The sequence below is a fragment of the Mus caroli genome, unplaced genomic scaffold (assembly GCF_978045245.1).
Source record: "Mus caroli unplaced genomic scaffold, Mus_caroli_1 scaffold_5, whole genome shotgun sequence".
In the NCBI taxonomy this organism is placed as follows: domain Eukaryota; kingdom Metazoa; phylum Chordata; class Mammalia; order Rodentia; family Muridae; genus Mus; species Mus caroli.
In genome coordinates this window covers 7,971,151-7,995,351 of record NW_028227260.1, presented here as the reverse complement: position 1 = coordinate 7,995,351, position 24,201 = coordinate 7,971,151, and the positions used below count along the sequence as shown (strand labels likewise).

The window sequence follows — 24,201 nt, the reverse complement described above, 5'->3', positions numbered from 1 at the left end:
GCACAGCCCAAAGTACGCAAGCGCGCTGGCCACAGCCTAAGCCGCTTCCGGGTCACGTGGCCAGACTTCCGGCCCTCGCCACGCCTACCCTGCGGTCATTTGACCAATCGGCTTCTCGTTCTTGCCGGCAACTGCGCTCACTCTAGAGGCGGTTGGCGCCCCCTCGGCAGCTTGGCGCGCGGCCTCCGGTCCGCCTCTCCGCTCGCCGCAGCCCGGGCTCCTCCTCCGTCCAGCCTCCAGGGCGGGATCTGTTGGCTCGCCCTACCCTCGCAGCCTAAGCCTGCCCTCCACCAGACGGGTCCCCTCCCCGCGGCACCACGGCTTCCCTTCCACAGCACGGCGACGGGGGCTTCCCCTCAGCAGCTGCCGGCGCCTCAGTCTCTGCGGCCAGCCCAGCTCCGCCGCGTCCGCGGCCCGCCGCCGCCGTAAGTGCTGAAGGAGTCCGCTGAGCTGGCAGGGATGGAAAAAGGGAGCGATGGCTGGGACGCGCCCCCCGCCGCCCCGTGAGCGCCCCGACGACCCCACCCCGGGTCCTCCCGGGGCGCCGCGCCCCGAAACTCACTTCTGCCGGCGGTAGCGCTCCGCTCTCCACTCGGCAGCGCGCCGGTGATGCAGGGGAACCGGTCCTAGGTTCCGCGGGGACCCCGCGGCACCTGTGGTTCCCTGATCGCCTCAAGTTTGACGGGGCGTTTTGGGGAGGGGCCGGGGTGACGGCGACCGAGGACTTGGCGCCCCTGGCGGGCCAGCGGATGCCATTGTCTCCGCTCCACTCCTTGCCGGTCACCTCGCCCAGCTTTGGGTACTGATGGAGTGTAGTCCCGGGAGGAGGGGAGGCGTCCGAGACTGCGGGACCCCAGGGATGCTGGACCAGAGCCCACTCCAAGGCTGAGCTCATTGTTGGTTTTTTTGTTTTGTTTTGGTTTGGTTTGGTTTTAATACCAATCTGGAGAAATTGTTGTCCCGGGATTTGCGGCAAAATCAAAGCGAGGGAAAAGGAATACTTGTGCCGCGGGGTTTCGTCCCATGTTAGCACATCATTTGTTTTGAGGAAAATGTTTGGTTTCTTCGTCCTCCAAAGTGGTAGGGCGGATACTGGACCCCGCTACAGATAGCCTAGAGCACTCTCCAGTCATTAGCAAACCGTCTCTCCTGGTCAAGATTTAAGAAAACCGATCGGTCCCTTCCCCAAGTTCTGATAACGGTTTGCGTTCAATGTCCAGTTCTTTCGATGCCGTTCTTTTCAATGCCGCTGTCTTCAGGACTTACACTTTGCTCTCAATGAATTATATAGTGTTGTGTGGGGTAATAGCCAATTTTAACTTTATTAAAGTTAAATGGCTACGCCATAAATATCGGATGTTTTCTTGATGCCTTTTTGGGATATTGCGAGGTGGATTTCCTGTCTAGAGCCAATTTGATTTTATATTAGTTACGTAAATTCCTCCTCCGGGTGTTCAAATTTAAGGTTGTGTGGTGAATATTAAGAATCGCCCTTGGGTGGATCTTACTTGCACTGTCACTGTTAAAGGAACTTAAAAAGGTTAAAACAAAACACCTATCCAATTTTTACCTTCAAATTAGCTTTACAATACAGCTCGGTTTTACCAGTTGAATTATAAAATACATGCCTTAGAAAATATAGACTGACCAACAGACATGCAAATACTAAGTAAATCTATGCAAATTAGCTTCGGTATAAAACATACTCAAATCCAGCATAACATTCAAATGTGGTTTTTTTTTTAAAGAAGTATTCTGTGCACTGTCCCAAAAATTTGTTGTTTTAGATTAAATAACCTGTGTCTCAATATGAGTAACTTTGAGTAAAGCTTTTTAAGCGTGTATTTTCTTTTACATACATTAACTCAGTTCTTGAGTGCTTGTTTGTGTTGGATTTTATGAAATGCAAACATAAAAATCGGGCTTTTGTCTTTAAAATGTGTTGTTTGTGAGATCTTTTTGATTAATATTGTGTTTTTGCTTAAAATATGCTAGCATAAATTGAAGGGAATGCTTTAAATGATAAGCAGTTTTTCTGCAAGAAATTCAGCCTGGAACTAGAATAGCCTCAGGGTGAAAAATAGTAGGTCTCCTCTTTCCTAGAAATGTACCTAAATCAACTACCTGATGTCTGCATTTGCCTTTAATGCACATAGAGTGGTGGAGTGTGGAACAGGTAGAAAATTGTTTCTTGAAATTATCAGAGTTTTTTGTTCTTCAAAATTTTCACTCCAGCTTACCACCTGTTCTGATTTCCACACACTCTTCCACACTTACCTACATATAGTAAGATCTTTCCAATAGAATTTCCTGCTATTATAACCTGCTTAGAAATGTTGATGGCTTATTGATCATGTGTCAGGGTGTTTACTGTACCCCCCAAAGCAGCTCTGAAACATCATGTGATCTTGACTGTTGATCCTAGGTAATTGTATGTAATTTTGATTTTACTTATTTTAACAGATGCAGTTTATGTTGCTTTTTAGTCGCCAGGGAAAGCTTCGACTGCAGAAATGGTATGTCCCACTGTCAGACAAAGAAAAGAAGAAGATCACAAGAGAACTTGTTCAAACCGTTTTAGCACGGAAACCCAAGATGTGCAGCTTCCTTGAGTGGAGAGATCTGAAGATTGTTTATAAAAGGTATTTTTGTTTGTTTTTTTTTTATCAGAAAGGTGAAATACTGTCAAATATTAGGGTTATTTCTAATGAGGAAATTGCAGACTTTTATGTCAATAAACAAAGATTAATAAATATTAAATGAAATAAATTTAAAGGAAAACTTTCCATTTAAAAATAAGTAACTGCTATTTTGATTGCTTGCCTTAGGCTGAAGCAATAGCAGCAGGGAATCATTTTTAAATTAATTAATTATATAAAAAAGACAGACAATTATTTCTGCTTAATCACCATTTTAGAAAAATTTAGTAAATTCATTACTGGGGTAAATAGGGTATTTTAAATTTTTAAGTACTTCGCTAAATTCAGGCATGCATAGATAACAGTGTAATAATTCCTTGTTATAACAAATCTATAAAATAATTACTGATATTTGGTATTTCTTTTCTGACTTTTAGAATTAATCTTATTCATAAAGATCCTGGACACATAGACCATCTCAGTATACAGATGTTTAAATATTTTGTGTATATACAGAATGTCTTTCCTAGTAGCATTTATTAATTTAAAATGGACTTTTTGCTGTGAAGGAGTTATGTTTAGATATGATAATTTTACCAAGGATAGATTTTTTTTAAAGTGATGTTTCGAAATAACTTGTAAAAAAAATAGCTTTTTACACAGTTTTTTCTTTAATGGTACATATCTTTATTTTGTTGGTAACCAAAAGTTTTCTAAGCAGCTTAAAAGAAATATAATTTCTTCTTTTATAGAATTTTTTGAGGGAACATTTCCTTATTTCTTCCCCATTTCTGGTCCCCTTTGAATAATTTACTGAATTCAACATAAAAGCATGTCTTCATATAAAACATTGTCTTGTATGGGGAGTGCTCAGAGAACAGAATGGAATTCAATGATGGTGGAGAGAAGTCTAATTTTCTATCACTATATTTCAAATATGGATGGGTTTTATGGAAGAGGTGGCAGGGGAAAACAGAGATTAATAGGACATTGAGACCATTAGCCTTCTCTTTCTTTCATAGTGAATTTCATCAGGTTGGGTGATTTTTGTATCCTATGTTTGGTTTAGTATTTGTTGAGAAAGATCATACATAGCATTTGAGAACTGGAAGATGCCTTAAGAACACACTTACAATCTTTTTGCCCAGGGTTAGAATCTTGAATAAAGCAAATAGAAATAGAATTGCTTTTGTGGAATCAGAAAAAGGAACCTTGTACTCTGGCTCAGTTGGTCTCTGCTCTCTGCACAAGAGACAGGTACTGGATTTGAAAAACATAGTTTATTGTTCAAATTTCAATTTATAAAAGATGAGAATTTGTGAGTGGTGACTTGGCCCAAGGTCATATACTAGTGATGGGCTTTGGACTACAATCTAAGTCTTAAATGTGGAGGCAATAGTTTTAAATAGGTGTGGAAAGACATAGAGATCAGATTTGCATTTTCTGCAAAGATTGCAGTAAAACAATGGCTGAGGAGTGGGCTGAGACTGGCACCTGCAGGATCAGTAGGGGACTGCATGATAATTGGTTCCTGAGCTGAGAGGCCAGAAAGACCTCTGAGAGAGCTGTTTGTTACCTAGGAAAGGAAGTGGAGTCACCATGTGGCCTTTTATTGTTCCCTTGGCTCTCTGATGGGATGTGGTGGGAATAGACATGGAACTTGAGGGTGAAAGTTAGACATAACATAGCAGATAATCAGCAGGTGGAAGGGATAAAGAAGCCACCGAGTATGTCAGGTCAGTAAAGTCATGGAGGGAGGCAGAGCCATTGGAGAGTAAGAACACTAATGCCAGGTTTACATGAAGTTCACTAAGAGTGAGAACTCTTGGAGTCTTACGGTGAGCGTTTCATGCATTGACTGTTGCCAGAACATTTTCAGTGGAGTAGAGACAGAACTTTTGATATAATGAGGCAAAGGTGGAGAGGTGGAGAAATCAAAACAGCATGTATAGAGAGTATTTAGGAGAGCTTTGCCAAGGCCAGAAGAGGTTGTAACTACCCATAGACATGAATTCTGGATTCCTGGACAGGGTTTATAAAAGGTGTGAGAAGTTTAAGCTTATTGTAGATAGTGAAAGGAGTCCCCCGTGTGGAGGAGGAAAATTCTAACAAGAGAACAAGCCCATGAATAGGCCATTCGGAGGGGAAAGGAAAGAGCGGTTGGGGTGCACAGACAGCTGCCACGCAGCCCGTCCCTGTCCATCTGTCCATCTCCCTACCTTTTTCAGAATTTCAAAAAGAACTCCAACCTGATCTGATAATTAGATCAAAGATTTTTTTCAAACCTAATTTGGACTTTTATTGAGATGTTTTGTATACTGAAGACAAAATGTATAATGCTTTTCTTTATCCAGATCATCCTGAAACCCTCATCTGCTAGCCACTTAACTGTGTGTACTTTGTTATTATCAGGTGATGTGTTTTCCCTGTTCCGACTGGAAGACCTTTTAAGCCAGAGACTTTCTACTGAGCGTCTAAGAAATTGTGCCCTAGCACTTGAACTGTTCCTCTTAGCATGTTTGTTATGCCGCCGTTGTTCCCTGAGCATTTGCCATACATGTTTTCCCTTGTGAGAGGAAGCACTGGCTAGTATACTTACTATTAATAATCTCTGCAATAGAATTATTTGGGTAATATCGTTGAAAATCTGAGGACTTGGGTTGTGTCCCCATGTGCCATTGTCTAGTATTTTGACTTTGACTAGGCTGGGTTTTGCCTTTTTGTCCATCTTTTAAGTAAGTGCCCCTGAAGCTCACTTAGAGACAGGACACTATATGCCGAGTTTGTGCAGCATTTCAGAGGAAAGGCAATTGAATTTTGGTCTTTTAAAATTAATGTTAAAATGCATCCCCATGTTACTAGCTTGAGAATTTGTTGAAGGATACTTAATAATTTTCTTTACTAACAAAAGAAATGTTACCAACATACCAGTGGGTGTTGAGAATTGTTTAGCTACATTCACGCACAGTCAGCTGATATTTAGCTGACTGCGGAGAAGTCATGTGTTTTGAATATAAGAATAGGCACTTTCAGATGTTCTGAGTGCCAGTAATTAGAGTAAGCCCTAATCCATGGTGCTAAAAATAACTAACCATACCTCTCTCCTTACTAGTCTATTATTAATTTTACTTCAGATTTAGACTTACAAATATGTACTTAGAGAACAAAATGAGCCCATTAGTGAGTTTTAAAGCACCATTTGGCCCTAAAAATAGGGAGTATTCTCCAGGTTCTCCTAGTAATCTTTTACTAAATCTTTTTTTTTTTTAATCTCTTTCCCTTCTTCAAAGCTCTTAATATATTGCGTTGAGCATATTTTAATTTTAACCAGGTGCAGGATTATTTTAATACAGTTTGCAGCTGTGGTTTTTAATAGAAAACTTGGGCTCCAGGGTCAAATTTCTGTTCTGAGCCCGTTACTCAAGCCTGGGTCTCCTATAAATGCAAATAGTAATGATATCTTAGTAAGGCTGTTGTGAAGATTAAGATGTAAAGTATGCAAAAGCCTTGGCTAACATTTATTGTCTCACTGATGGTGAGGCTCTTCCTGGAGCTTGCTACTCTACTTGCTTCTTCTGAAGAGGTGTTCTTATCATGCTAATAAGGAATACTTCTTCAAGGTGGCTTTTTCTCCCCCAGTCTCAGTGAAGGAAGCATTTGGAGGATTGAAGTTGCCACTGAATAGCATAGGAAACCCTGCTTGGATCTCTAGTATGACTGAAAAAAAAATTAACTGCTGTTGGGTAGTTTTCTTCTTACAGTGTTTTAGGTTGGTGCCTAGACAATCAGTCCTGCTTATTTTTAAATGCATGGCTGGTATAATTTAGGACCTTCAGATGTTTTGTTGCTTAAATATTTTTTTTTATTTGTAAAGAAAGAGGCAGTATGTAGATCAAGAAACGAGGAGAGAGTTTCCATACCAGATGCCTAACAATAGCATGGGACAAGTTTGAAAATAATCTTATTCCAAATTTACTATTAATAATCTCTGCAAAAGAATTATTTGTTATTCTGTTCATAGAAACAATTGTATCAGCCTTTTGGTCTGTCATTTTTATATCATTTCATCTTTAGTTTTCATAATTCAAAGAATCCCCTATATCGGTGATTCTCAACCTGTGGGTCACAACCCCTTTGGCAAACCCCCATCTCTAAAAATATTTACATTATAGCTCATAACAGTAACAAAAGTATGGTTTTGAAGTAGCAATGAAAATAATTTTATGATTGGGGGGGTCTCCACAACATGAGGAGCAGTCTTAAAATATGGAGCATTTAGTAAGGGGGAGAACCAATACCCTATGAAGTTTGTGCCAGGCTCTCCAGATGCTGGCATGGATTAGGGAGGATGGAGAGTCGGAATAGCCCTTGCTTTTCTAAATAAACAAAACAAGGTTAGGATGGGAGCAAGAGCAAGTGTTTTGCTCAAGTTAGAGATGGTGCCCTGTTTTGTCTTTCCTGACTTCTCTTACTCTGGACAAGGGAACACACTGAAAGGTAGATGTACTTTGAGAGACCACAGGCTTACAGATTAGAGATTTCTGTGTATACATTGTCCTTCAATAACATGTTCTAAAACATTGACAAGATCTTCAATAAGCTCTTCAGTTGGGATAAATTGACAGCTTGTTTTCTCCCATTTGCTTGTAGCGTGAATCAATCACACTGTATATTTTGTTCTAATTAAGTAAACTTAAGAAAACTGGCTCAATTATATTTTTCAAATGTGTAGAAAGCAATCTGAAAGAAAGAAGAGCAAGAGCAATTACTCCTTCTAAGAGACATGATGAATTATTTTTCTCTTTTTCTTTTTGCCTGTGTTTTCCAAAATTTCTCTTGCACATTGATTACTTTTGTAATCTAGGAGAAAAAGAATTTGTTTTAAAAGAAGAATAAACATGATTATAATAAGCATGAGGACTTGACAACAGGGCATGAAAATATATTTAGATAACATGATTATAGGGGTAACATTTTTCTGTAATTCTGTCTCATTACAGATATGCCAGTCTATATTTTTGCTGTGCTATTGAGGATCAGGACAATGAACTGATTACCCTGGAAATAATCCATCGTTACGTGGAATTACTTGACAAGTATTTTGGCAGTGTGAGTAGTAGTTTTAGGGTTTTTTTTTTTTATCCTGTCTCTTACAGGCTTATTATTTGAGGATTCTAACTTAAGGAGAGGACAGGGCTGGCTCTTCTTGTTGTCAGTGTTTCTAGTCAACTTTTCAGAATCTCTGGCCCCACAGATGTACTCATTTAATTGTAATGATGAGAATAAGTTTTAAAATAGTAAAATAGGGATGCTGGAAAGATAACTCAGTTGGTGATGTGCTTGCTACTCAAGTATGAGAACCTGAATTCAATCCCAAGTATGCACATAAAAAGCCAGTGCTGGCTGCTGCTGCTGCTGCTTTTTAAATTTTGTTATGTATGGGTGTTTTGCCTACATAGACATCTGTGCATCAATTGTACACTGGTGTCCACAAAAGCCAAAAGAAGATGTCAAATCCCCTGGAAGTAAAGATACAGATGGTGATGAGCTATAATGTAGGTGCTAGGAAATGAACCTTGGTCATTTGCAAGTGCAGACAGTCTTTTTAAATGATGAACCATCTGTCTGGCCCCTGGCTTTTGCTTCTAATTCCCAGGGTGGTGTTGACAGATGGATCTTTGGAGCTCACTGATCAGCCAGCCCTATCCTAGTCAGTGAGGCCTAGGTCCCAGTGAGAGACCTTGTCTCTAAAATCCAGGTAGATGGCTCCTGAGGAACAACAGCCATTTGTACACCAGTGTACACATGCACACACATACATGCACCCACACACGCACACACGTGTGAAATAGAAGAATTCTATTACTGACATTAACATTCTGGAAGAGTAAAGTAAGTCATTCAGAATTGTTAGCAGCTTAATCACATTACTCAAAAACTGTGTATTTAAAGATCAGTTTTAATGAGTGGAAAATTATTAAGTTGACTACATAGGGAGTGTGCAGAGCTAGATCTTGTAGGCATTGTGCTGTCAAGTGCTTGAGATTTGACAATTAAGCTTACTTAAATCAATGGTGCTTAATCAGCAAGATTTCCATTTGGAAAAGAATTAAGATCAATTCAGTCTGATGAGATTTTCTTCACTGCCCAGTAGTGAATAAGCATCTTTGGCTTAAGTTTTATCAGGCCTTGTTTTTGTCTGCTTATTTCTTTTGTTGTTGCTTTTCAGGTATGTGAACTTGATATCATCTTTAATTTTGAGAAGGCCTATTTTATTTTGGATGAATTTCTCTTGGGAGGAGAAGTTCAGGAAACATCCAAGAAAAATGTCCTTAAAGCAATTGAGCAGGCCGATCTCCTGCAGGAGGTAAGCTACTTAGGCTCCTGAAAAGGAACTAGCATGTTTCGCTTTGCTAGGGAAATCTCAGTCATCATTCCTTCGAGTTTTAGCAGTGACCTCAAAGCATGCTTTGTATGGAGTGTTCATGTGTCAGTCACATCAACTCAGTTATCTATGAATGGGTGGTTCTCTGGGGAGATGGGCCTCCCCATCAGGCTTAGAGGAAAGACAGCTTTAATTCAAATAAATAAATGAATCAATAGAGAAATAAATGCATATATTAAAAGGGGGAAACAATTGGCCAAAAGTAACCATCATTTAAGAACTTGTCATCCTTTGTTTTGAATTACTTAAAGCCCCTCCACCTTTTTCATTAGTTTGGATAATTAGGAGTTGACTGTGAGATTATGGCATTTCCTTTCCAAATTGGTTCATGCTTGCACCTCATGTCCATTAAGAGGAAATGTAGTCAAGCAATTGTTCGTGTTTTCTAATTAAACTTTTTAGAGAACCCTCTGGCTTTGTGTTAACAAAATTAACTTAAAATGAATTAGTACTTCTTTGTTCTTTTGAAATAACTAACCATATTCTGTCAAAACTGTTATATTCTTGTCTTAACTTCCATATCCCAGAACCATAGCAACCCCTTTCCTTTCTAATTGCCTTCACCATCCTGAGCTAATCATGTGTTTGATGCTGAGATACCAAGTTAAATTATGGTTTAGAGCTTATGGTGGCTATTAAAATATAGAGAGTTTAGCATGAAAATGTGTTACTAAAGAAAATATAGGGTGTTTTCATTAAGGCATATATATATATATATATATATATATATGAGATATATATATATATATGAGATATATATATATATGAGACATAAATATTTGTGTCCTATGGGTTCATTTACTAGAAGTATTAAAAGTAGATTTGTATTTCTCATTTATTTAACCCTTTCTTATCTATTACATATTAATTTTTAATTAGTAAAATAGACTTTAAATTCAGTGTTTTCTAGTATTTCTGAAATTGCTACCTTTAAAGGAATAACTAAGAGAAGAAGACTAACTTAATTTTCCATTATAATTTCTTTACTTTTGGTATTTGTAGTGGAGGGTACTCCTAGTCAATCCTCTGTATCAGCTGTAGGGCCTGCTTAAAGTTTTCTTGATATCACCCAGACTCTATCTACAACTGCTAAATGTGAGACTACAGACTGTGTGTTTAACGTAGTGGTTGTCAGAAAATAGGTTGGTGAGTACAAAACTGTAGTATTTCAGTGGCGGCCTTCACACCATCTGCTGTTTGGTAGTCAAATGAACACAGACCGTTTTCCTTGTGTGCACAGTTTGCCATGGTGGATTATTGATTACAAACATGCCATTTCGGAGGTTTGTAATTCTAACATCAGGTATGCTGACTTTAAGACTATAGTCTACTGTTATAAAATTGGTTTTAAAGTTAGCATCTCCTTTTGTTGTTTACTATCAAACTTAAGAGAAAACAAACAAAAATGATGAGGTTAAGTTAGGGGTGTCGAATGTTTGCTTACCTTTCATGAAGCCCTGAGTTCAGTCCCTAGCTCAGCATAAACCAAGATATGGTGGTGTATGCCTGAATATTAGCACTTGGGAAGTGGAGACCGAAGAATCAGGAGTTAAAGGTCTGGGCTACAAAGGAAGTTTTGAGGGAAACCTCAGGGTAACCTGAGGCCCTGCCAAAAATAAAACTAACCAAAAGTTAGGCCCCAAGATTGGGAATTGAAAATTCTTCATATTTGTGTCTTGTCTTACTGTTTAATTATTATAGAACTATAATCTCTCACAGAACTTATTTCTTCTAAGTTTTTTCATTATTTTCTGGTGAATTTTTTGTTGTTTTCAAGACATTTTTAAAGCTGTTAAGAGTTCAGTATTTGCTTTTAATGATGTTCCCAGAGAGTAATGCTTAGGGCACTGGGATCTCCTTGATCCTGGGTTACTTTGTAAATGCTACTAGAAAATGGCTCCATGCTAGGAGCCATTTACACTAGGACAAGGCCATTGTGTTTACTTGATAGTGTGCATTTCCCTTGTGAGGGTTCAAAGCATTCTTAAAGCAGTATGTGCTATTTACCACTTCTTAGGCCTGAGGACAGTCACTGTTGTTGTTACCAGTAGTTAGAACTTTTCATGGATATGGAGATTTATAGACAGTATTTTCAAAAGTCTCTTCTTGTTAGATTTACCAAAATGCCTAGAATATAATAGCTTTGTAGGTCTTATAATTTGAGATATATTAGTCACTTTGACAATATCCTGAAGTGATTTTGTTTCTAAAATTGTCTAAGGATGCTATTGTAGCTAAATTCATCCTAAACTTTGCAGTGAAAGTACTAAAAACCTGATTTTAATGTAATTTTTCATTTATTTTGACTTTTCTATTTAGTGTCAAAATCTTTATTTGGACTATTTTAAGCGCTGAAGATGATTTTGAATTGACAATGAACTTCATCTGTTGGCTGAAGAATATATATATAAATTAAAATAGTTTTGATTTTAGATATTTTTAAAATTTCTATTCAGAAAATTTATTAAAATTTTACTTTGCACAATTTATATAAATATGTAATTTAGGTAGTCTTTCATCTTGTGGGCAGATATGCAGTGGCTAAAGTAGATTTTCTTGTTATCATGCTACAGAACAAAAAGAATGTATATCTGAATAATAACTGCCAAAATATTAGCAAACATTGTGATTTAATAGTATATTTTGTCATATTTGGCATTTGCAACCAACTCTGTATTTCTAGCTTTTGGTTGCATGAATTCATAATTACCTTTCGAAGGGAAATCCCAGAAATTGGCCTGTTATTCAATTTGTTACTACTTGACTGTTGGAATTCTAAACATGTCACCTTAACATGCCACTGGTACTAAAGTTGATTTTTATATGGACATATGACATGATGGATTAATAAAGTTATATTCTTTACAATGCTTAGCATATTTCCCTCCCCACATACCTAGTTTGGGGGTGGTCATGTGAGGGCTAATGATGCAATTGAACATAAGGAAATAATAGTATGGTTATTTTTTCCTGTGAAGTCAGGCACTTACCAGCTTTTCTCTGCTCCTTAATTTTATAGAGCCAGAATGAAGAATGGGGAGGTTTGTCTGAGGATATCTTATGATAAAGAACAGTCTAAGACTTTAGTTCCTTTGATCCCCAACTTATTTATTGGTAACTACTAAATTTACCATTTTTGTGGCATGAATAAAATGGCACTATGCAGAGACTGTTGCACGTGAGATGATTTCAAGTCCTTGCTTGATCTGTGAAGATCAAATAGTTAAATATTAGGCATCAGGCTTAATATAACCTTAGCGGTACATGCATGATGATGTTGATCAGCGCTTTGAGATGTGCCGACCTTTCTTTCTTATACTAACAGCATCACTTTGAAATTCGTGGGGATTTTTTTTTTTTTGAGCTTTGTTTGCTGTTGGTATTGCTTCTCACTAAAGTAATCCATGGAATGGAAAAAGGTGAGGTGCCAAAAGCAAGCACTGTACTCATGAATTTGCTTCTACTTGAAGATGATCCAGTTTATGAATAGGGTCATGGGACTCGTAGATATTTGTCTCATCTAGAACATGATAGTCTATGGAGAATTACTGCTGCTCAAGTTGATTTGTTTTAGTGCTGAGGCCTGCATGAAAAATATCTTAAATAGTTTGCTATGTCTTTGTAAAAGTAATCATTAATCTGTGGGACTGCATAAAAATGGAAAGGTAAGAATCTTGAGAGAAAGGATGATTTCTGTAAAAAACAAATTGAGGCTTTTATAATAACGTTAAGCAAATAAATATTTCTTAAAGTATCTTATAATGTGAAGATTTAAATTTTTCAAAAAAATTAAGCCTTGCTACTTAAGAATATTTAGGCACGCTAGTGAGATTCAAGAATATCTTAAATTGTTTAAAAAGCACATATCCTTTCAAATATATAAAATTGTCATTTAACAGCAAAACATTTTATTATAAAACTTTTGCTTTATTTCCTTTTATAAGATAAACCCCCTAAAACTCTTTTGTAAGTACCACTCTTTCATGTTATAACTTTGAAGCCTAAACCTCTTTCTTTAACTGGGTTAAAAGTTAAGGCTATAGTTACTAATGCAAGAGTACTTTAAATGTAGTTTGGGATCTGCTAGCACAGATATGGAGAAATGAGATTTGATTGATACTTGAAATAGACAATCCAGAAGCAGGCAGATATACAAGGCAGAATAGATCTCTATCCTTTAGCTTTATTTTTAGTACCATATACTATGACTAGTGTCACTGGTGTCTGCTGTTCAAATTGTAATCATTTTGTTCTATATAGTTTTAGTCAGCTTCCTCTTCCTCCTCCTCCTCTTCCTTTTTGTTTATCCTTTGGAATTTTGTAGCCACCCACCCCCCTTTGTTTCTTTTCTAACTCATAGTGGCTAGCTACTGTGAGCTCTTTGTTTCTTTTTTATTATTATTATTTTTATTAGATATTTTCTTTATTTACATTTCAAATGCTATCCCGAAAGTTCCCTATAACCCCCCCCCCCCCCCGCCCTGCTCCCCTACCCACCCACTCCCATTTCTTGGCCCTGGCATTCCCCTGTACTGGGGCATATAAAGTTTGCGATACCAAGGGGCCTCTCTTTCCAGTGATGGCCGACTAGGCCATCTTCTGCTACATATGCAGCTAGAGATATGAGCTCTGGGGGTACTGGTTAGCTCTTTGTTTCTTGTTTGTTTTTGCAGCACCTTGGGCCAGAACTCAGGGTAGAGTCTACCCTAGGCAAACCCTTCATCATAGTCCTATATCTCTAGCTTCACTTGGGTTTTTGTAATGATTAAAAATTGGAATGATTTAAATAGTCAATTATAAATTTAATCTTGAAACAATTTTTTACGAGAACCCATAGTAATGCAGTTTTATATTAATGCATTTATATTACTGTTTTTGTACAAAGTACAAAAATTATTGAATAATATTCTCATTACTTGCTTTGCTCTCTCAAATTTTGTCTTCTATTCTATTTTTTCCTTTTTTAATGTCAATCTTAACCTTCATAATTGATTTCATGATCCTAGAGTTAGGACCTACTAAGAGCATATTGTGAGTGGTCAGTGGTGATTTTTTTTCATTAAACAGTACTTGCTGAAAAATTTTAGATTTGAGTTATTCCCCTACTGACATTATAATTTGTTTTGTTTCCTGTTACTTTAAAAAATTTAATTTCCATAGTAGAAAAATTAGTAAATACAAGCCAACATACTTGAATATAATCTTGCCCACCAAGCAGAGCCAAAGCAGTGCATAGCATCTCCTAGGTAGAGACCAAGGACACTGTTAAATATCCTATTCTGCACAGGACACACCTACCAAAGAATTAGCCAGCCCCTAAAGTCACTTGTATCCAAGTTGAGAAACCCTGACTTAATTTAACACTTTGAGCTAAAAATTTCATTTTTCTTTTATGAAATGTTACATCTTTTTAATACGTAGTATTATAATATAGTAGTATATGTAATATTCAGTATAAATGATGGCTGAAAATTAGAAATACTAAGAAGTGCAAAAACTTTAAAATTATGAAAAGAAGAACATGTTAACACATAAGTGACTATAAAAAAATCACCCCTGTGATTCATACAAATTACCTTTGCCCGATAACTAGCAACTGGGGCAATAATGTATGGTTGCCTTTAGAACCTAACCCACAGCAAAGCTTATGGGATGTCATGGAATGATCTAATTTCCTCAGCAACAACTAGATCTGTTCACTTCTATTAAGGTAATTGAGTTTTTATGTGGAAACAAGATTGAATCTACCCTGCAGGCAGGCAGAACACTATTGAATTAGTTGGTGATTTTCTCATCCACTTTAGGATGGGATCATTCCAAGGAAGACTAAAGTGACCAGACTTTCCAGTCAGACTTTCTTTTGTTACAGATTTTTTGTTCTTCCTCATCCTATCAGACTTGAAGAGTTTGTTTGAATTTCTGATTCTAAGGAATCGTTTGTTTAGAAAACTGGCTAAATTTAGAGAATTTCAGGGCAAATTCACCTACACTAGAATAAGCTTAAATATTTCTTTAATCTAAGCTAATTTTTCTGTTGTTTTATTTTTTTATTTTAAAAGTATAATTAGATGCCAGAGAAAGTAATTTGTCCTTAGTATCTTATAATTAACAGGTTTAAAGTAGCATTTGTAAGACATAATTAAAAAATTACTCAACTCGTTCTTTTTAAGGAAATAATAACAGAAATAGATGAGTAGCCCAGTATGAAAGAGCAGAGGGCATGACTAAGTCAGGGATGAGCAAAAAAACGTCTTTCCAAAGGGAATACAAATTAAAACACCAACTAACCCTTTTAACTATTGTCTTACAACAATCAGAGACATTCTTGTTACTGCTTGTAAACACTTAACGTTGTATTCCATTAAGGATTGGTTTTTGTGGTGTCTGTTTCATGATGAAACATGTACTATACCTGTTGTCCCATTACATATACATCCAAGTATTTTATCCAACTAAGAAATATATATATATGTATATATATATAAATATATATGTATATATACCATGCATATGTATGTATATGCACCAAGACATAGTCTCAGCATGATATTAAGCCATTGGAATCTACCCAAATGTGTATCAGTGGGAAACAATTGAAGAGAATTATAGTAGTCATACCTGCCATTGCTAATCTAACTGTGAAATACAAAAGACTAAATTTCCATGTAATGATATGGAAAGATACTCAAGATATATGAAATTACAAATGATCAAGAAGCAGAATATTGACTATGAGATAGCTTCTCCCTCCATTTTTCAGATAAGAAAATCAAGAAAGTTTTAAAATATTTATTTTATATTATAAATTTTTTTGGTGGAAGAATGCTGCAGTCTGAATGTATAACACAATGTAACATTGTGTTGTTACAGATGGACTACACCATGAGCCCTGTCATCTTAAAGGTGCCTTATAAACTGTTTTTAATCCTCCTATTTTTAAAATTCATTGCTCAAAATAGATCTTAGTGGTTTTGTATATTGTGAGGCCTTTTGGCTTTAAAATAAGGTACAAAATACACTATTTTATAATACAAGGAGTATGGAAAGAAACTCCTTTTAAAACAAGTGAAGTAAGGTAATAAACTTGAAATCACACTTTCTTATATTTGCTCTTCATTAAATATAATTTTTTCTCGTATCACATTGAACTAGAATCAGGAGAGTAGCCATTCAGTCTTGGATATGTACCACCATTAGGTTATTTAAGTATCTCTCAGTTTAACAGTACTTAAGCTAATACAATTGCTAGTTTTGGAGTATTTCAGCTTTCTGGTTAGTTTTACTTATGAGCCACATCATAATCTTATAATGGTGAATGAATATCTAGGAAATTTTATGGTACTTAGGGAGACAGTGATTTTGAAAAGAGAGCTAAGTTGATTCTTGTCTGATGTTTTTGACATCTTAAATTTGCCACACTACATCTAGTCCTTTTGTAACTTGAGAGTGGAATTATTCTTAGTACAGAAGAAAGATGAAAAAGCATGCATACTGACGAGAAGGAGCTCATGCAAAGAGTCATGAACATTAGAAAGAAAGGGGTTTAAAATATGCTGGATTGGAAGGGGGATGGAGCAGAATCAAAAGCACTGGTTGTAGGCAAGCAATGTTTCCTCTGTTAGAAGGCACTAGTGGAGTAAAGCTGGAGATCTTTCTTGAGTTAGATGAGCAAACTTGAGAGGGTCTTATTCTTGGACTTGAAAAATGGCATCTAGAGGAGACCCACTGGGGACTGGGGAAAAGAGAAAATAACAAGCAAAGTGTGGGTTTTGGCAACAGACTCACCAAAGAATAAATAAGTGCTGAGCAAAGGGATTGTCCAAAAAGGAAGACTCATTTCAGGTTGGAAATAATGCATTTGTAATATTCATAAATTCAGTTTGCTGAGTTATATATGTGTGTGTGACTGCTTCCAAAGGTGCCCACAGGAAGTTCAAGATAGTAGACCTAGTTGTGCAGGGTCTTTTGTATGTTGTGATGGGCTGTACTATCACCTCTAATTCTTATGTACTTGTTTTTTACTCAGAAAATGTACTGATAAGGGTCCAGAATGATGTTTATGTTGAACTTACTGTATATCCTTTGCATATGAGAGGGGGAGAATCTTGGTCAATTACATAGTTAAATCTTTTACCTAAAAGTCCAGCGATAATGTTAAGTAGTCATTAAATCACTTATTTATAGCAGAACTTCTTCAAATGTTAACAGTCTGAACTAGACATTTCCTAGTACCCTAAAAAGGATTAAAGGATACCATTTACTATATATACCACCATTTATTTTTGAGCATTTTAGAGGTGTCTTTCTTGAAGGATGCTCTTCCAGTGAAGAGGGGTTTCTTCCTATAAAGACTATTCTTGACAATTGATAGGTGCTAATTTCTTGTTTCACTATAGTAGTGTGGACCCTTGGCTTTCAAAAAGTAGTTTGGATTCTCATCAACCCTTTTGCTTACCAAAGGGTCATTAAAAACAAACAAACAAACAAACAACAAACAAACTGAAACCTGTTAGTTAAAAAACAATGGCAGTGCCTGGGGTGGCCACATTTCAAAACCTGTTCATATAGAACTTTTGTCCTTGTAGGTTTTCTCCAGGAAGGAATGACTGCATTTTAATCTATTTTTACTTTTATTATAATTTACTTTATTCAGCCCTGTTGGGAAAACCACCTTTCTCCTTCAATGGGCATAAAAAGTATTGTGGTTAGTTTTCATATGACATGATATTTGAGAAATCAAAAACTTTAAAAACTGTAACATAAAGGCAAAGAATTGGTATTGAAGTATAAGGTTTTTTGAGACTTAAACTTTTCTTGTTCTCTCTCCAGAAAACAGAGACTATGTATCACAGCAAGAGTCTCATTGGGTATAAGAAAGCGTACTAGAATACGTGCTGGAAGTACAGACATGCATCAGAATGTAGTAGGATATATGAATTCAGTTCTAATTATCATTTTGTCAAGTTGATTGTTTGTGTTTTGGCATTATTTGGAAAATTAATTGCAATACCAATGGATAGCCCTATTATTTCATTAAATTGATGGGTTTTAGGAAATTTTCCCTGTAATTCATAATTGAGATTATAATTTACCTTTTATACAGAATATTGAAATTGGGTGAGACTCACTGACAAAGTGTTCTTAAATATAGTAAATCAGTAATGTTATTACAGATGAAGCCTTCCCTGTGAGAACGAAAGCGTCTATAAAGTGAAGCACTGTTACTAACATTGCTTTACTTGTTTTATCATTACTCTACTCTATTCTAAATGGGAAAGGGGCAGCTCTTGTAGCCTAATATGTTAGAGTTCTAACTTTAAAATTCATCGGGGATGCTGTAAGGTCCATTTAAGACCCTACCTTGGGATATTTTTGTCACTTTTTGATGTGAAAACATCTAACATCTTATCAGATATATTTATAAGCAGATAGGTACTTAGCAATACCATATGATGAGTAGTTTTAACTTATTGGGAGGAAGCCTTTTCTCTGGATCTCTCCTTAGTGTAATAGGACCCTAATGAATGTGACACACTGGTGAAAAGGGATTCTAGCTGAACTTGCCACTAATTAGCATTTATGTAAACTGGCAATCTTTTCAGATTAGTAGTAAGTACAGAGCTCGAGGATTCTGTAGAATGTAGGGCATCTTGTTTACTGTTACATACCATGAACTTGAAAAAGATAAATCTGAACTGGGCATTAAGAACTTAAGTGTTCAGCCACAAACCAAAGAACAAAAGCAAATCTGATGCTTTAGATAATTTTACTGTGAACTAAACATTCTGATTGTGTCTCCATCAGCTTGTATACTATGTGTAAGAATATATGCATTTCTTTTGTAGCCACGCCATGAATATTTTAATGTCCCTGTGTACTAATGACTGCTCATCGACTATGCAGACTTTCACAGAGGAAATAGAGAACTGATATACTTATGAAAGAAAATGTCCTCAACTTGGTGACTAATTCTCCTGTAAAATAATATATAGCATTTTATAGCTAGTACCTTTATGATTGTATTTTTCTGTGCCTATTCCTAATTCTATTTATTCTGTATATGATATGACATAGTTTTTTTGTCTACTACTGATTTCTTCTTCACAAAATATGACTTGTGAATGTTTTAATATTCTAAACACATACAAGTTATCACTAGTAAATCATCTGTGATTAATCTTATGAGAGTATAAGAGAAAGACCGGGAACAATCACAAATGTTTACCAAAGAAAATACAGTTAGGAGCTCAGGCAAAATTAGGAGCACTACAATATTTAATGTAGTTTGATCTTCCACTGTTGAAGAAAACCAAGCTTTATTTAGCACTAAGATTACTTTACAGTCTGTACAAGTTAATATGTTGTACTGTATCACATAAAAGTGTGTTGAAGCAATATAAGAAAAAAATCAATTGTATAATTCTCTAAGATCTAAGGTTAAAACATTTCAATTTTTAAGAAATTTTGTATTGCCAATATTTATTAAGCCACATTTATGCAGTGTCAAAAGTCTTTTAAGAACTATCAGAAAGCTATGTCACAGAGTCTCTTGTATTGTTGCTCCGTAACACTGAGCCTACTTATGTGATACAAAATTCTCATATTCATTTATATTTATTAGTTAATGGCTTCCTAATTAATATATTAAGCCTTCTTCTAAACACTCAGTGCTCTGTTAACAATGGTTGTATATTTTGGAATACTAAAAGCTTTTAATATTAATTTTATAAAAAATATGCCTTTAATAATATTTATCAAATTCTACTATTAAAATACCAGATAACTCATTTGTCTATGTAGAGAGTTTAAAGCCTAAGTAAACTGTTACTAAACAGTAGTGCATGCCTGTCATCCTAGTACCTAGGAGGCTGATGCAGGAGGAAGATGAGCTACTATAGTACCTAGGGCATCCCTGTCTCAGAAGACAAAACTCTAGTAACTTCAGAAGGTACCCAAACGAGTTTCCCACTGAAAGAAGATCTGTAAAATGTCGTAGGAAATGTAGTGTTAGGCAGCTGGACAGCTCAGCTCTCTCCATTACCATCTGAAACAGCACAAAACATTGCTCTTTCATTTCCATTTTTCCCATCCTCCCACACTACATGTTGTTCACCTGATTTTAATGTTGCATAAATATGCATTGTCTCATGCCTGTTTGTTTTGGATGCTGTGTGCTGAGCTGTAACAAAATGTTGTGCTTTTGTGAGGGGGAGGGGGTATCTGTATACAGCTGCTTGCTTTAAATTAGCACATTCTCAAATAGCTTTTCCTGCATGTCTGAAATAAAGTATTGCATGTACTTTGTCTCATGTGAATGACTTCTTTCTTCTCCATCCTTTTTGATAAAATAACATTTTATATTTTCATTTCTCCAGGTAATGTTTTAAGTTGTGATTTTTAAAAAAATAACAATTTCTGAGCCTACAATAGTACTAAGTCTATTCACATTGTTGTACAACAGCTCTCCAGAACGTTTTCAGCTTGCAGAACTGAAATTACGTAACTCATCAGCCAACTACTTCCCATTTCTCTCTTACTGAAGGCAGGCCCTGGTAACAACCATTCTATTTTAATTGTTGCCCTAAATAATTTTGAGCTACAATTTCAGTGTCAACTTGCAAAAATTACATTTTGTATTATAAACACTTTGTAAAAACATTGAACTTGTCCAGTCTTAAAGGAATATAATCTGTAAATTAAACCAGACCTTTAGAAAGGACATATATTATTAAAGAATGCATGTTCAAAAAGCAACATGATTCTCTTCAGACCACAGGCAGTGAGCACCTTGGAGAAATCTGATCAGCTCTAGGGAATAGTTATAGGGCATTTTTATCTAGAGATGTTGAGCATATAAACTGTATAAAATGCAGTGTAGTGATGCTTTAACAAAGTCAAGACTCCATGAAGTTGTCCTTTGAGTTGGCATTAGGTGGAATCACTGTTAAATTCACATGTCCTTTCACTCGGGGGAATGACTATTTTCTTTTCCACCTCTTTTGATAAAATATTTTACATTTTCATTTTTCCAGGTAATGTTTTAAATTGTAAGGAAAAAAAACCATAGAATTCACCATCTTAACCATTACTGAGCCCACAGTATGAAATAGTTAAGTGATTCAGATGTCACTCTCAGTATATTTAATGGTTATATATAAGCCAAACATTTTAAGCAGGGAAGATGGGACTCTATTGCTACTGTTGTTAGACTGTCTTAAAAAAAAAAAAAAACCTATCATGAAAACATCTAGACAAACACAGAGAATCCCATACAAAGGATTCATACATCCATCATTCAACATCAGCAGTTATCAACCTCACATCCAGTTCCTCAAGCACAAACCCTAGACCAACTGATACTTCATCTTTAATGCTCCAGTATTTATTCCTAACAGCTAAGAACCACAGCAAACAAAATGAACAATAAGTACTTTTGTCTTGTGATTGGCTCCATTTTCCTAATTGCCAGAGGGGAATGAATGACTTCTTACAGTTAAATTAGGTTCCAAAGACATTTTATATCAGATGGTTCATAGGCCTTCAGTCCCTCAATTTTTAGCAAGCCTGTTTTCCCCCCCTACTCTTTGCCATTAAAAAACAAAACCTTTTAATACCAGTTTGCCACATTCTTATTTAGGTGATTATATTCTTGTGGCAGTGTTTACCTTTCTCTTTTATCCTCCATCTTTCTTAGATCTATAACCTGATTCCACTGAAGTGAAATTGGGGTGGCAAGTGTACTTCATAGATTATACTACCACTTGGAAAAGTGTCCTTTCCCACTTAAGCTGATTTTCACCCATATCTCATTACTAGATAAGCATATTAACAGACATTCTAAGAACATTTTTTGGCTATGGTATTTAATACTAAATGCTAAACCCTTCATTTAGATTTCAGTCGTGTAACTGTCAGCTAATACTTGTTGAAGCACTTTCTTTAAATCAGGCATTGAGCCTTAAACTCAGTCTCAACACATGGAGGTAAGTACTACTACTTTTGTTTTCCAAATATGGAAACAACAGAGTTTAAGTCACTTAAGATTACACTGTATAGATTCCTACCATTCAACCTAACATTCTAAAGATTCCTGATGTAATTTAATTTTTCTTTTCCTTGTTTTGTGCTGTCTCATAATTAGGATGCAAAAGTAAGTTTATTATTGGATAACAAACTTACATTGTTTTCATCTATTAAAGTTGCTTGTAATAGCCAAACGTCTGGCCTATATGGTCCTTTTTTATTTTTGTAGTGTATAAAATTGGTCAGTTTGGAAATTTTTTAAATATCTCTTTTAGATTCGGCTGATTTGTCTTTAATATTTAAAAACAAATATTCATTCTTCCATCAAGACAAAAAAGCTTTTTGTTCCATAGTGTTTTTTCCGTATGTCACCTCCAGCAGTGCCAGTGGTTGCCCAGGGGAGGTGTGGGGAGGTAACTTTTCTAAAGCAGACATTTCTCTCAATAACATGTGACAAAACTGACCACTAAAAACTTTGAGAGGAGGGAGCTTTCTATTTGGAAGACATTTTGAATTTTAGTATTTTAGATAATATTTTTCTGTATGTAATTTTATACATTGTTGCTAGTTAGTTTACAATGGGCTTGACTGCTGTTTGTGTTATAGCAATGCCCAACACATTAGTCAATAGTAGGTATTTAGTAAGTGCTAAAACCATTCTTCTGACATTTTAGACACAAACCGGAAAACTACTGGCTGTCAGCAGTAGATTATTCCTGTGTTCCTGAATTGCCTTCTTTAATCTCTAAAATGAGCATGCCCTTCATGTGAGCTTTTTATATTCCCAAGACTCTCTGTATCTGCTTACCAGAGTCTCACATTTTCCCTCCACAGGAAGCTGAAACCCCACGTAGTGTTCTTGAAGAAATTGGACTGACATAACTGTCCTCCCTTGCTGATGACTTCTTGTGGCATTTCACACTGTAGATGGTCACTGCCTCTCATGTCCATGTTAGCTAATGGTGTAAGATGATGTCTTGTCAGTATTACTGTTTTGCTAAGCTGCTTCATTCAGGCCTACCCAATTTTTTTTTAAAGGGAACTTTGGTTAATCAAATGATAAATTAAGGGACATAAATATGAATTAGGAAGATACAGAAAAAGTAACATACCATTTGTGGACATTTTAAAGTGTAAAGGTCAGTCTCATAATTATGTGCTTATATAAAAATATGTCTATATACATGTATTATCCAACAGTTTGGCAAAATACATCTACTATTGTACTTAAAAAAGGAAACTTAAATTATGTGAAACCTGGTTTAATGAAACCAAAGACTAGAGTAGCATTTCAGTATACATAAAAAAATAAAAGGAATTGACACATCACACAGATCAAATTAATGCAAGTTTATTGAAAAGTAAGCAACCAAATTTATATACCAAATACCCATATTGGATACAACATACTTTAAAACAAAGGGAATTTAGATGCTTTTAGAGGACTAACTTAGAATGATGCTGTCTTATTACTAAAATTCATTAAGTATTCTGAATGAATAGAACAAGGAACAAAGACTTTCCTAATCTTGAGCACATAATTTTTAAGGCCAAGAAACATTTGACTCCCTGAGGTGAAGTTTTGGTGGTCACAATCATGTTTTCAATGCCCCAAAATAAAATAGCACGGTTCATTACCAGGTATTCTTCCTAACAGTATGTTGCTCTCTTCACGAAGTATTACATAAAGTCATTATCTAAAGCATGAATGTTCCTTCTGGGGTGCTTGTTAAAGCCAAATTTATTTTGCTTCCCTATTGCTTCCTTCCAGTTAGAAGTGCTACAGACTTGACAGCAGCTCCCTACCTTTCATGTCACTGTCTAGTCGTTGGAAGTCTTATGACAGCTTAAAAGTTACCTTTCATATAGCAAAGTGAGAGTTGACTGAAGCAAAGTGGCACTGGTTGGCCCTATATTTTTTGAAGCTGTATAAATGTGCGGCATCACTTTTATACATCCTGACACATACCTGAACACATCTCCCTGATTTCTATGTTCCCTTGTAATATGCTAGGCTGGAGTAAGCTTTGCTGTGATTGTGAACAACTTTCAAGCCACCTGAACACTGTCTTATCACATCACCAATTAATGGTA

The 24,201-nt window shown here is 36.1% G+C and overlaps 1 protein-coding gene across 4 annotated transcripts; it reads left to right on the top strand.

Moving 5' to 3' along the window:
* Positions 1–229: 229 nt before the first annotated feature.
* On the top strand, positions 230–24,197 carry Ap1s2 (adaptor related protein complex 1 subunit sigma 2). Of its 4 annotated transcripts, XR_003835693.2 has the most exons (6): positions 232–425; positions 2,464–2,642; positions 7,640–7,748; positions 8,869–9,006; positions 12,104–12,198; positions 22,942–24,197. XR_003835693.2 is itself a non-coding variant. In XM_021153260.3 (5 exons), exons 2-5 carry the CDS (start codon positions 2,464–2,466, stop codon positions 17,968–17,970), a joined length of 483 nt encoding a protein of 160 aa, XP_021008919.1. In that variant the 5' UTR covers positions 230–425; the 3' UTR covers positions 17,971–18,923. The 4 variants fall into 4 exon arrangements, 3 of the variants coding, with proteins under 3 accessions (XP_021008919.1, XP_085694046.1, XP_021008918.1); XM_021153260.3 differs by lacking the exons at positions 12,104–12,198; positions 22,942–24,197 and adding an exon at positions 17,914–18,923 and having other exon boundaries at positions 230–425; XM_085837920.1 differs by lacking the exons at positions 12,104–12,198; positions 22,942–24,197 and adding an exon at positions 18,930–20,920 and having other exon boundaries at positions 233–425.
* Positions 24,198–24,201: the final 4 nt, after the last annotated feature.